The 14,406-nt window shown below is 31.0% G+C and overlaps 1 protein-coding gene across 5 annotated transcripts in view; it reads right to left on the bottom strand.

Moving 5' to 3' along the window:
- TENT2 (terminal nucleotidyltransferase 2) overlaps positions 1 to 14,406 on the bottom strand; it is a 63,450-nt gene that overhangs the window by 18,224 nt on the left and 30,820 nt on the right. For all 5 annotated transcript variants that reach the window (XM_070468608.1, XM_070468609.1, XM_020914587.2 and 2 more), the window contains 3 exons: positions 11,671 to 11,747; positions 11,162 to 11,290; positions 5,770 to 5,813 (listed from right to left, as the gene is read on the bottom strand). In XM_070468608.1, the coding sequence (XP_070324709.1) occupies positions 5,770 to 5,813; positions 11,162 to 11,290; positions 11,671 to 11,747 (250 nt within the window). The remainder of the gene's footprint in view (positions 1 to 5,769; positions 5,814 to 11,161; positions 11,291 to 11,670; positions 11,748 to 14,406) is intronic.

Here is a 14,406-nt window from a genome sequence, read left to right as displayed (position 1 = left end):
CCTTATAAATCTTAACATAAGGCTGTCCGGAGAAGACAGAATTTTCTTTACATTGGCGATTTGGAAATCTGAAGATTTTCTCCCAGTAAAGATTTCAACAATGTATGGACTAAGCCAGAAAGAACCTGAAAAACTAAGACATTCTAATCCTCAACTGAGGTATATCACTCAGTTAACCAAATGAATTCCATGGGAGCAAAAGTTTTTTAATTCATAAATAAAACCTTACAGTACATACCAAGATTGCATCCAATAAATATAGATTTCTTTACAAATATATCTCAAGGTAAGAGCTTTTTCTAACTGCCACTTAAAATCTCGCAAAGGTCATAAAGGTTTAATATATAAATAGTACTGACACTGATTTTAAGATTTTTTACAATTTTATTTCATTTTTGTATGTTGCATTTTAGAGGGAATAGAAATAATGTTCAACACGAACTGAACTTGAAAAATCAAATCAGCAAACAATATTGAGCTACTCATTTTTAGTACAATATTCATAAAGAAGGATATCATGTGCTTGCATTCTAGGCCCAAAGAAGTCACCTATTAGAAAGAATACCAGTGAGTACTTATTCTTTCTGCCTATGGAATGCCATTCATTTTCATATCTGATCTTTCCTTTATTAGTAGAAAGTTATGGCTCTAAAATAAACTGAACTATAAAAATTCTCAAGTAATACATATCCATTATGTTAGAAAATACTTTTTCAGGTAATTTTCACAGTGCCCTCAAAAAAGGTTTTCTATATTCTCCTTTGCCACCAAGTAGGAACAGTTTTAAGAACAAAACAATTATACAAAAAGACAATTGGTTAACCAGACATCGGAATGACAACTACACTTAAGGTTCTCAACTACCCAACAGATCAAACTTGGGTTTATGGATATTAATTCAATTAGTAAAATCTGAATAACCCCAGTAATACGGAGAAATAGGGTAGTACACCTATTTAATGGTAGTCTCAAAATACATCAGTAAAAACAAGGGGCAAGAAAATAGAAACATCTCCTCCTCCTGCCCCATTACCTATAATTTTATCAGTAATTTTAACTACAAAGAAGTGATTATCTTTTTGCCAGAAGAAAATATCCTACTCCAACCACAATTCACAAAGATGGCATTCCTAAATGTGGGACTTGCCTTACACATCTAACAGATGTAATATTACAGGTTATGACCCAAGTAGAAATCTTATTTATCCCAAAGACTAGGGGGTCGGAGACAAGCACTGATTTGTAACAGCAGAAGGGAAAACAGGTCTCTTACTTGTCTTATTCTTACTTTCTCTCTTGTTAAGCATAAAACTGGGCTTAGGACTTTAAAGTGTAAAACTGAAATAATATTCTCCAGCAAATTAAACAAAAAGGTATAAGTTCAAATGACAGGAAAAAGAAAAGTGGGTCACTGTTTAACAATTTCTGCTCTGAAAGCTTATTAATTCTGATTTCTAGCACTTAGCACAATAAACATTCAATTTACAAAATGATGCTGAAACAGAGCAGCCATTTTCTTACTTGAAGTTTAAAACTGTCTGAACCTCCTTTAAAATTTTTTTTTTCAGTAATTTAAAGAAATACATCAGTAATTGTGAGATTAAAACTGTAGCATTATAAGACCTATTGTATTAAAATGCTGAAAGACCCTGGTCTGTGTTGTCTTAGCGCCACTGTTCTTTTTCAAGATGATATGTACAAAGGGTCATATCATACCTACTGAGGGAGAACTAAAGGAGAAATACAAACAAACAAACAAAAATTAGGATCCAACTAAAAGAAGCTACGAGTAAAAAGGAATTCTATTTAACCTTAAGTAACCCCCATTTTTGGTAATCCTTCATAGTACAGAAAGATTTTCTGCTTTAAGAAAAATTTCATCTAAGTTATTTCTTTAAAAGGAGCTCCCCCAATTGCATTTATGTATTGAAATAGAGTATGTTACTTTAGATAGGATGAAGGTGGGCAGAGTTTAAGCTAACACATTAGAAAGCACAGAAAGAGTAATCCAAAAGCCGAAGAAATAAAAGCAGCCTTTAAAACTACAATCTAAATCCATAGAAAAACAATTTAACCAATACAAAACCTGTTTCTTACAGCATTTTTTTCCTTTGGAGTACTGATATTTATTGGTTTAATTTTTTTAACACAGAAAATATATTTACTATTTTCTAAGGTTCTGTCTTATTTTGGGCTTCTGATACCCAAATCTGCAATAACCTAATTCCTAAAACCATTTTCCAAATGATATTTAAATGCTAAAGACACATATCTTCCATTTCTCTTCACAATATCAAGTTAAGAAAAATTTAAATAAGTAATCTCAAAAAACATCTGAAAAGTCTCACTGTTTCTGTCCATACAACTGCCTAACAAAAACATCTTTTGCCAGACTCCATCACTTTTTGAGGCTGTGTCACAAACTTTAAAGTCCAAAATGTGGGCAATTAAGCACGTTCTGGACTACATTAAACTGGGTTAATTTGTTCACTTGGTAACTGTTCTAAAGGTATAGCTTAAATGAAAGATGACTGTTTTCCATCTCTAGGCAAAGAAATATAAGCTGCACAATTTTCTAAGAATATGAATTATTAAAGCCTAGAAAGAAATGTTGAGGAAGATCTCAAAGAAAAGGATAACTGATACAGAGCATTTAAGTGGAGTTATACATGAATAGAAAGAACTAAATGATACACTGAAGTTCTACCAAGATTTAACTATAAGCAGATCATCACTAATCTAGTGATGTATATTAAAGATTGATAAATAAATTGCCTTTAAACTTCATCTGATATTAAATCTTCCAACTTTTGAAAGGAGTTAAAGTATTTAACACAAAATAGAAGTACTATTATGAAGTGGTGAAGAGCCTGAGTTCTGGAGTCAGGCCTAAGTATGAAACCTTGTTCTTCCATTAGCTACATGAACTTAACCACCTTACCTAGCTTTCCAAAGGTCAAGCTCCTTCATCCATAATACAAGGAAAATAATAGCATTCACAGGACTGTTATACAAATTATATGATACAATGTATATGGAAAGAAAAGTAACAATAGTATTAACTACTTATTAATTATTCAGTATATGCCAGGCATCATCATCATTTTAACTGCACATCTACAATAACACACTATGGTTACCTCTGGCAACTTTCAATGTATTACTTTGGAATTAACTTTGGTTTCTGAAAATAGGAAGATATCACTAGGGAAGGAAACAAATATAAGTTGTCTTGATAAATCTACCTAGCATAAGTGTAGGTAAATCTCATAAAATGCTTACATTAAAATAAAAATCCCTTAACACACTTAATCTAAGTTTATATATTTAAACTTCTCAACTTCATTTCTTTAACTCAATAGTAAACACTCTGTCCTCTATCACTGATGTTGCTTTAAGTCAATAATTAAGAAGTAATAATCAATAATGCTATATATCGTGATATAGTTTTCAAAGATGTCTGTTTTATCCTTTTCTTCCATAATTCAATATCACAACTGAATTGAAATATTACACTAACTTTTTAATTAATATTTTCTAAATTTTGAAGAAACATGAAAATGACAAAAAAATAATATATTGAACAATACATTTTTAATCCTATTTTAACTATATCAGAGAAGCTCAAAATTTAAAACATTCTTCCCTTGTAAAGTAATAAGAAAGTTTTTCTGTCACTGTAAAGTTTTTTTAATTATTCTCAAACTACAAGCTGAAATTTTGTCATATCAGCTTTTCTTAAAGGAGGGTATACAAATACATCCATATAGGAACATCTATAGGAACATATAGATAATAAATAAAATGTTGTAAGCAACACAAATTGACTACTCCTATCATTCTGCCTTTCCCCAGGTAGCACAGTATAATGGAAAAAACACCAGTTCCTGCATTCATAATTTGTGACTAAACAGCTTGGATCAATCATGTAACCTTTCTAAGGAGAACACTTTATATTTGCTAGAATATACTAGTAAGAATTTGAGTATCTTATCATAAAAGTAATGCTTGTTTCTCAGCATAATGCTATTAAACTGAAACTTAATCAGCATTTTATATTAGTAAAAAGAGTTCCATGCAGTACAGCATTTTAAGTGCTTCTACAGAAGCATCTCTCAAAACACAATAATAGATTCTTTAAAGGTAAGTTAAAACTATTAAGTCCTTTGTATGTTGAACAATATATGCAGCTCTTGCTACACTGAAACCTAGGTGTTTAAAGAACAATAAAGTTGGGACAATAAATGAAATTGTAAACACCCAGTCATTATCTTTGACTTTTCAGTATGAACTAAAAAATTAATACTTTATAGAGGGAAGAAAACATTCAAGAATAGGTCCAAAAGTTCACGTTTTTTACATTTCTACACTTTCTGAAGTCTTCTTTGTCATACTACTTAAAAGCATAAATACTGATACCCAGCTATACTATACATTGATTATAATAGCTCTTCATAGCAGAAATTTATTTTTAAAAGGAGGAAGATGAGACAGAGTCCAGAAGGTTCTTCTTGTTAAATGGTCTCTTCTCATAGATGACCCACCATGAACTGAGAGGCCCCCACTGCAGCAAGACTCTATTTACAGTGAACCTATATTATCCAGCACCTCACATGTGAGCATTACAAGAATAACTGATGTTCAAAAACAAGAACATCACTTCTCAATCATCAAAGATTATATTACATTTAATTTAGGTTCTATGTCAACATATTTATTATATTTTCTCATACATATAAAATAAGTTCTTTGAAAAACTTTGATCACTCAACAGGGATGTTATGTTTCCTATACAGCATGACTAGTAAGTTCAGAAAACTCTTCTTAAAAGTTTATGAATTAACAGGTAAAAAATGTGGTTTTAAAAGGCTGGTCAAACATTCTACGCAAGCAGCTTAAATATTATTTCCAAAAAAACCAGGAACAAGAATGACTATGGAGGAAAACAGAAATGGTAAAACTTATATAAAAACTAGAAAAGAAACAAAAATATTCATATAGATTATTAATATGTACATTACCAAGGTTTCTCTAAACTCAAACTGAGTATATATTAAACCTTTTCTAGTAGGCACACTTCATTTCTTGAGGGTTTCTAATTAACTTCACCAGGATTCTTAATAATGTACATGCAAGGACAGTGTACATGTTACCTCTTAGAATGTTACTTCATAAGATCAAATGAAACATTAAAAGGTTATCCAACAACAACAACAAAAAAGTTATCCAACTGTTCAACTTCTTAGCACAGACAGAATTCCATCATCTCAACTTCCTTTTGTAGCAATGCTTCCTAAGGCTCAACTGACTTCACATTCCAGGATGCCTGGCTCTACGTGAAATTTTTTCCTCTGATTTCAAATTACACGTATGTTAGGCTGTAAAACTTCGGAGCTACTAAAGAAATGTTCTAAAATTATATTTTAAAGTAACATGAAAAAAACTGTTCTGAGTCCAAATGTGCCTTCACCAACTAAGTATATTTCATTCCCATTAATGATAATCAACAGTGTCATATAAAAAGTTCCATCATTAACATAAAGGACAAGACTGTCTGCCAATAATAAAAAAAAATAGCAGAGACTTCCAAAAAATTATATGAAATATTTTTAACATTCTAGTGGTCAATGTTTACCTCAGCCTATGTAGAAAATATTATCATAACTTAGAAGGTAACTATTTCTATTTTTATTCACAATAATATTGCACATATAGTTCCACATACACTTGTCATAACAGATATTATAATAATTTATAAGAAACACTTACTGGGTAAATTTTTTGGATGGATGGAAGGATGGGTTCAGGTAAGGCTATAAAAAGAAAAAGTTTAAAGCTGCTGTGATTCATGTAATTCATTTTACAAAGCAATTAATTTGTCAGCTACCCCCAGGTATAAGACTATATGGGTTTATGCTAAAATTCAACAGTTTTCACATATTTTGTGAAATTAGCTCTGATCCCTAAAAATTAAAATTCAAAATATATCAAAGTTGACATTTTAAGGTCTATTAATAAGTTATGTATACTTCTACATAAACCAATGTTCCTTACATGGCTTTAGAAAAATAGATCATCAATAAATGGACACACATTTGGTCCAACACTAGACACACACACAAAATAAGCAAGACAAGGATTGTGCTACAGATATTAAACAGACACTGTTAAGATGGTTCTAATTATCAAAAAAAACTTTGAAAGTACAGTCCAATGGCACTACATCGTAAGAATAACAGCTCTATCATAAATTGTTCCTTTATTATTTATTTCTAACAATAATATCAAAATTGAGATAGTTTTAGAAAACTGATCTACTGAGGAAAAAACAATTGAAAAAAAAAATCTGCAACTTCATTTATATATTTTAAAAAAGAAAACCTCAGCAAAGTTAGAAATCTAAATCAGGAGATCTGTACCAATCTGCTATAAAATAAAATTTTATACAAAAGAATCAATATCTTCATATGTCACTGTATTTTTAACTGCCATTCTTCACCCTTCAACAGCTTTCCCCGAATCCAACTTCATTAAATGCATTAACTGTAATTTCACATCATTATAATGTAGATGGAATAACAAGAAAGGCAAAGTGCTTAATACTTACAATATAAGAAACAACTATAAAATACAGTGTCTTGAATATGGTAAGATACAAATAACACATTTATAAGATTTCTTTAAGATTAAAGACCAATACAATACTCCATAGTAAACTAAGTGCTTAAGAATTATAAATACATTATATATACAGCTGACCCTTGAATAACTCAGGGGTCAGGGGTGCCAACCCCTGTACAGTTGAAAATCTGCAGGCAACTTTATAGTTGGCTCTCCATATCTGAGGTTTTAAATCTACAGATTCAACCAAGTATAGATCATGTAATAAATAAATATATATATATATATAATAAATATAAATAAATATATATATAAATCTGTAAGTAGACCCGCACAATTCAAACCTATGCTGTTCAAGGATCAACTGCAATTAAATAAATTCAGCAACAAAGAATCATTAATACACTTTTAATCTATTTAGCAAAAATTTTTAAATGAGTACTGGAATATATTAATGAACACAAAATCAACCATTATGATCAATTTACATGGTCTCCAACTATGATTATAAATGTATAAATTTTTACCACATAGTACAAAGTAGGATGCTTTATTTAAGTATCTTTTCTGTATCACACTTCACTCCCAAGTTGAAAATTAGAATAATAAATAAAATAAAATTAGAATAAATTTCCATGATAGTATGGAACGTTCACAATATATGACTAAGAATATTAGGGGGAAAAAACTCACTCATTACTTACCAGAATCACCCTCAGGAATTAAGGCTACATATTTTCTTTCCCTAAAGGCATTCAAATACTCAAATTCTAGAAGACCCTACAAATAAACTCAAGCTCCAGTCACTTAATCTTAAAAGTCTCTGTATTTGTCTAACATTTTAATAATTTTCATCATAACATAGACGACAAATTGGAAACTCTTACTAGAAATTAGTTTAAGTTTTAAGTCTAGAAAGCTAAACTCTATACCCATTGAACACTCCCAGTAAAATATAAGACTGTAGAAACTTTTTAAAAAATATTATCACATTCTAGTGACAGAATCACAACTAGAATGCTAGGAGAGAAAAATAAACACAAAACACTGGAATAGGGTCTTTCAATAGGTAAAGAGTCTTTAGAACTAAGCAATGTGGAAGTTTTTGAGGGCAGGGTTATCATTCAGTAAATCCCTTGCCTTAAAAGATTTAAAAATACTAGTCATTAGAGAAGCAATTAATGTACTCTGGCAATTATTTATCAATGCTACCCTGATAGTAACCTCGAAACATTTAGCAGTTTTTCCAAATATTTTATTCCAAAGCAATACAGATTCTGGAAGAATCTCTGTAACATCTATTATGACATCTATTTTGAAGTCATATTTTGCTCTCTCAAAAGCAAAATAAGACAAGTTTATTATTAAAAGATATGACCAATAGATTATACCTTGAACAGACTTAAATCTATAGAATTTTACTTTGCCTGTATTTCGAATGAGAGCTTTCTTGTCAGGCCTTCACTAATTTATACACATACACGTTCCATGCTAATTCATCAAAGATTACACTAATTAAAAAAAAAAAGCAGATCCTCAATGACACTAAACAACCACTAATTCTGAAAATGCAAGAACAATTTAAAAATGCCTAAAGATAGATCTATACCTGGTAACGTGGTGATAGTCCACGACTATTCATTCACTCATATTATTGTTTCTAACCAATTGACACTTTTGCCTTTACTATTAACTTTTCTTTTAATGTTGACTCACCTATTTTTTTTTTCCATTTATTTTTATTAGTTGGAGGCTAATTACTTTACAATATTGTAGTGGTATTTGTCATACATTGAAATGAATTAGCCATGGATTTACATGTATTCCCCATCCCAGTCCCCCCTCCCACCTCCCTCTCCACCCGATCCCTCTGGGTCTTCCCAGTGCACCAGCCCCGAGCACTTGTCTCATGCATCCAGCCTGGGCTGGTGATCTGTTTCACCCTAGATAATATACATGTTTCGATGCTGTTCTCTCAAAATACTCTTAATATTAGATTGCTAGTAAACTCTCGTCACGAGTCACATTTTCAAGCACATGTAGTTTGTAACTGGGGCTCCCCTGGTGGCTCAGACAATAAAGACTCTGCCTGCAATGCAGGAGGTCCAGATTCTATCCCTGGTCTGGGAAGATCCCCTAGATTCCCTAGGGTAGGGAATGGCTACCCACTCCAGTATTCTTGCCTGGAAAATTCCACGTACAGAGGAGCCTGGCATGCTACAGTCCTAATTGTTGAAATTTGTGCTAGGAAATGCATTAGTTAACCTTTCAACCTTTCTATATAGAGAGGACCTGTTTCCTTTCTCTGTTCATGGCAGAAAAGACATTAAAGCATTTAAAGGTAAATGAAACTTAAAGGTCATCTAATCTAACTATTAGTGTTACAGATGAATATTAAGGCCAGCAAGGTAGAATTACTTGGCCAAAATCACAAAAATTAGTTAACTGTGACAGAGCTAGAACTGCTCAATACACCTGAAGAGTCTTGCATGACAAGAAAAGCAATTACTTATTTCAATCTCTCTAATTTCTTCTAGGGAGGAATGGGTTAAATCTGCCAAAGTACAGAATTACCCAGTATGTCTGGGTAGCTGATGTCTTTTAACAAATACCTAGAAATGGCTGATTAGAGTGCCATAAATTACTAATCACCTTAGTAAATGAGACCACTTTGTCGAGAATAAAATACATTTAACAAAATCTAAACCAAGTTTTAGCATGATTTTATTACACTGGTGAAATACTAATACTTGAATTTGCCACGCTGCACAGCATGAAGGATCTTAGTTTCCCAATCAGTTATGGAACCCAGGTCCTCTGCAGCAGAAGGGTGGAGTCTTAACCACTGGACCACCAGGCAAGTCCCACTAATATCTGAGTTACTGCTTACAAAACCTCCATGGAGCCCCTGTGATTAAAGTACATTTCCTAAAAAAGCAATCAAATTAAAATTTCTAATGTAACCCAAAAGAATGGACAGGGCACATATTGTGAATGTTCATGCATGTTATATGTTTTAGTCAAATCTGATGTTTAAACCACAACTAAAACTAAAAATGAATAGACACTAAGTGGTAATACATAAGTGTTAGCCATATTATTCTTCATATTTTATAAAAGAATTTTTCTAAACAATTCCATTTTTCATGAAAGTAAACTGCAATCCACAAAAGAACACAGTTCACTATAAAAGCATCAAAGGTAATGTTTCACACTGAACTATAAAATTGAACAAAAATAACTGGTGATATGTAAAGCAGCATCTAAAACAGCCAACATCACGTTTCGAATCACTTTGGTATGGCAAATCAATCATCAAACTAGTATATATCCAAGACTGTTCAGCAACAAAAATATTACAATTAGCTTGAAATATTTTAACAACAGAGGAAGAATATCTAACCTTTCTAATCATCACTGAATCACAAAATTTTGGCCCATTTAAACTATTTTAAGTCTCTCTCAGAATCTGAAAAAAAACTCATTTTGATTTCATTGTTCAGCTAAAAATATACTTACTTTATATATAATAAAAATATCTATAAGTACAGTAATATATAAAGAAAATAAATACTACTGTATATAAATAAATAAAATAATAAAATAAAATAAAAACTACTGTCTATAAATATGCCAAATTTCTAGCATATACCTTTTCAATATTTGTATACATATGAATATATACACATTCATAGCAACTATTTGAATAAAACTGGTATTTTATTATGCATGACAGCATATCATGAGGCTCCTTCTATTTCAATAACTTTAAAATGTGATTTTTAGTGTTCATATAAATTTAATATCAGGATATATCATAATTAATTTAACCATTAAATTAATGGGTTTTTATAATCTTAAAGTATTTTTTATCTTTTATTATTTCAACAAATACCATGAAAATAGCCTTATATAAATTCATATAAACATCCCTCATTATTTATCGAGGATAAATTTCTAGATATGAAATCACTGAGTGAAAGGGTATAAACATAAATATTACAACACTGCTTTCTAAACTGTGAAACATTAAGCCAGAACATACTGGTAAATGGTCTTACATTAATTAACATCAAGTATTTCATCCAATCTCCAGGACAGCCCATAGAAAATAAAAGCTCCTTTAAACCAACATGAAAATCATTTAGAGAAAAAGGAAAATAATTTAATTCCTGGTTCAAGTGAAAAATAAAAAGAACATCATGAATGGTGCTTGAGTTTATTTTTACAGGCCTCTAAACATTCATCTGGCTTAAGACAATGGGTCCACAATACAGTGGTGAAAGTTCTTTGAATACTAAAGCAAATATAGGAAATTGTCAAAATTTAAAAATACAATGAAACTTCTTTATAATGTTTTCCATGGGTAACATTACCTAAAACACTTGTTCAAAGCAGGAAAGTAGGAAATGTGGTTTTTATGTGCGTTAGAAAAAACTTTAAAACGGTATCTGAATATAAGATCAACAGGAAAAACACCATTATCAAGTTTAACTGCATTTCCATTTTAAAAATTAGGAAAAAACCCCATAATACTTACTTTGTAAATAGTGCAAAACCATCAGTACAAGACTATAGCTGCTTAAAGTACCGCGACTGGCGTCATTTATATCATGGTGACTGGCCCACTTCTTAATCACCAGTACTAACGGACGAACTCGATTTTCAACTGAAAGTAAAATTAAAACTTAAAAATGGTAAGAAGACATTTCTTCTTTCAAGTTTCTTTGAAAGTTTACATTATTTCCCAACTCCGTGCCGATAGAAAGAGCAAACCCTCCTGCTATTAAACATTTTGCTTACCATAGATATGTCTTATTTCTATATAAAACATACTTCAGTTACTTTTTTAAAATTACAAACTATCAAAATTCATTTTACTGAGTTATGGTGATACGTGATTTCAGTGTAGTAACACATTACATATATAAGAAAGTGAGACATATTGTACAGAAACATAATTAAAGAGATGTCACACATCTTTATAAAGGAATAAAGGATAAACAGAGAAGGTAATGATTATCTGAAAATAAACACAAGAAAACTTACGGTATGCATAAGTTCTAAGAAGGAATGTGTTTCTTATTCCAACAATATTGTTTACATTCAAGTCGAACTCCACACAACTATTTTCAAAAAAAAGATAAAAATTTCAGCTCAAGTACAAATTAAACTAACTCCCTAGTAACTAAATTTATATCCATCCGTTCATCCAATGATACAAAATGTCATGGGCCCAAAGACAACTTTTAGTATCATCTGATATTGAAAGATATGTATTATACCAGTAAGGCTACAATCACTCTTAACAAAAAAAAGTTTTCATCTTTTAATACTTTTCAGATAAACAGAACTGTATAACCAAACATACTTCTGGGCAAGTTATCCCACTGTTATAAATTCTCAATCAATTTTGAATGACAGCAACATTTGCTTTAAAACAACAGGAATGAAAAGCCAAATAAAGTAAGGTGAAAAAAAATAAAAGCTCTGTCTACACTTTATTTTCCCTCCAAAAGGGTTACTAAATTATCATAACAAACTTGGCTATTGATGTCTAGTAAAAACAGTAAGAGCCAAACACCTAACAGAAGGGACAACTCTTTGAAACCAAAGGTGTCGTGCAATTCACAATTTAGAAAACACAGCAATAACAATAGTATATGTAAAGAACAGCTAAACTCAAAATGACTACTTAATGCGTAAGTTAACAGGCTCATATACTATCAGGTCAAACTTCTGTACAATGAGTCTTTTTGTGGAAAGTGCCTTAAATAAAAGCATAAAATTCCTTTCTATAGCTTTTAACTGTAATATCTGAAATATACCATTTCAGATTTTGTTATGGGAAAAGAAATCCTATAGTCTTTCAATTATCCATGCATGTTAATAAACATGGATAGTGACATTAAAATTTCAGATGTAATTGGCTTTGGGAAGCTTATGGTGTAACAGTAGAGTTACATTCTTTAATTGTGCTTGTACAAATCTAACACTGAAACTAGTCTGCACTCCCTCTGTGTAACTTAAAGAGGAAAAAAACACTTAGATGGAAAGTAGTCTGCAATTAAAAACTTTCCAAAAATATGAATCTGGAGCTTAAAAAATATCCACAGTGCTTTCTTCAATTCTACTTCTGGAAATATTGAAGTACTCCTTAACATGGAAAGAATTTCATGCTTATTCAAACAGGGAATGGTTAAGTTAATGACAGTAAATCCACTCACTGAAATACTGTAAAGTGATTGAAAATAAAGCCAGAGGACATTCAATGATTCGAGCATTCATGCTATATTGCTAAGTAATAAAGTATGAGCTCAATTTTACTTTTAAAAGCTCTTATGTATTCATATGCATAAAGAAGGGACTGAAAGGTTTACACCAAAACGTTAACATCAGTTATATCTGAATGATCAAAATGCAGTTGTTCCTTCTTCTTAATGACGCATATACAGAAGGATGATAAAATGGTGCTTATAAAGAACATTTAACAATGAAAAAACCATGTATGATAATCTTAAATTGAAAAAGAATAAAATTGTTTACATAATTACAGCTACAACCATTTTTAAAAACAATTATAATCAGTTAATAGTTTTATTTATATTTTCTGTTTGTTATATTGTTTATATTATAACTACAACCATTTTTTAAAATGATTATAATCAGCTAATAGTTTTGTTTACATGTATGTTTTATCTCCCTGTATCTTTGTGCTTTAAAAATACTCCACTATTGGGAAAAAAAATGTTCCACTATTACTTGAGAGAAATTTAGTAAATCTTTATAGACTAGATGGATGTTTGGATGAAGGAAGAGCAAAGTTTGAGCCATCACTTATCTAAAGATTTGTTTTAAAAAAAAAGGAAAAAATATAAATATTCAGTCAATTTTGATTATCTGCAGTAGTTATTTTCTACACAGTGATCACAAACACTGAATTAGTGATTTACTGAGCCACTGCTCCTATGGGAAACAAAGGGTTAGGTTTCCAGGAGCCCCAGTCACATCTTCATCAGCCTATTTATCAATATGCCTACAGGCACATTTTCATCAACTGATCAATATGTAACTTTGTTTCATGTAAGTTTCTATTTAAAGACGTTTAACATACTGTTCAGTTGATAAAAGTGAAGTCTGTGCAGAGCACTACTCACCCCTAGATAAAACACATCTAGCACACCAGGAAGGCACATCACAGCTTCGTGCACACCTACAACCCCTCAGCACAATGCCAGGAGGTCATTTTAAACCAAATTCATGCACAAAAGCACAAAACTGCGAAAAGCACACTAACTAGTCTGTGAAAAGGCATCTGTTCAGCATATGAGAGGTGAAACAAAAAGACAAGTGTATCATACTGTTAAACTCATTTGGGAAGATGTACATCAGGTGACTAAAAATTCACCCACTCTGTGCAGGTTTATAAAATCATAGAAGTGTTACAAGTATTAATTCAGGGGGTTACAAAATAAATTTTATCAAGTAGGCAAATTCACAAATATGAGATCCATGAATAATGAGGATCAAGTGTATATACCTATATAAATTCTAATAATAATGCCTATAAGAAATTCAGAACCCAAACTATTAATAGTAGAACATGTAGATATAATTATACTAGTAACAACCTCTTTTGATATAAACACGCATCAAATTTCATGAATTAAGGTATGTTCTCAGAGCATATTATATTTCCAAAAGGAAGAGATCATTTAAAAATCTAAAATACTATTTTCTTTCAGCTATGAATAGTCTCAAATATTCAAAATGTCAACCAGAATA

The sequence above is a fragment of the Odocoileus virginianus genome, chromosome 6, assembly GCF_023699985.2.
Source record: "Odocoileus virginianus isolate 20LAN1187 ecotype Illinois chromosome 6, Ovbor_1.2, whole genome shotgun sequence".
Taxonomy (NCBI): Eukaryota; Metazoa; Chordata; class Mammalia; order Artiodactyla; family Cervidae; genus Odocoileus; species Odocoileus virginianus.
Note: the sequence above shows the minus strand (reverse complement) of the source record. Positions and strands in the feature narration are given on the sequence as shown.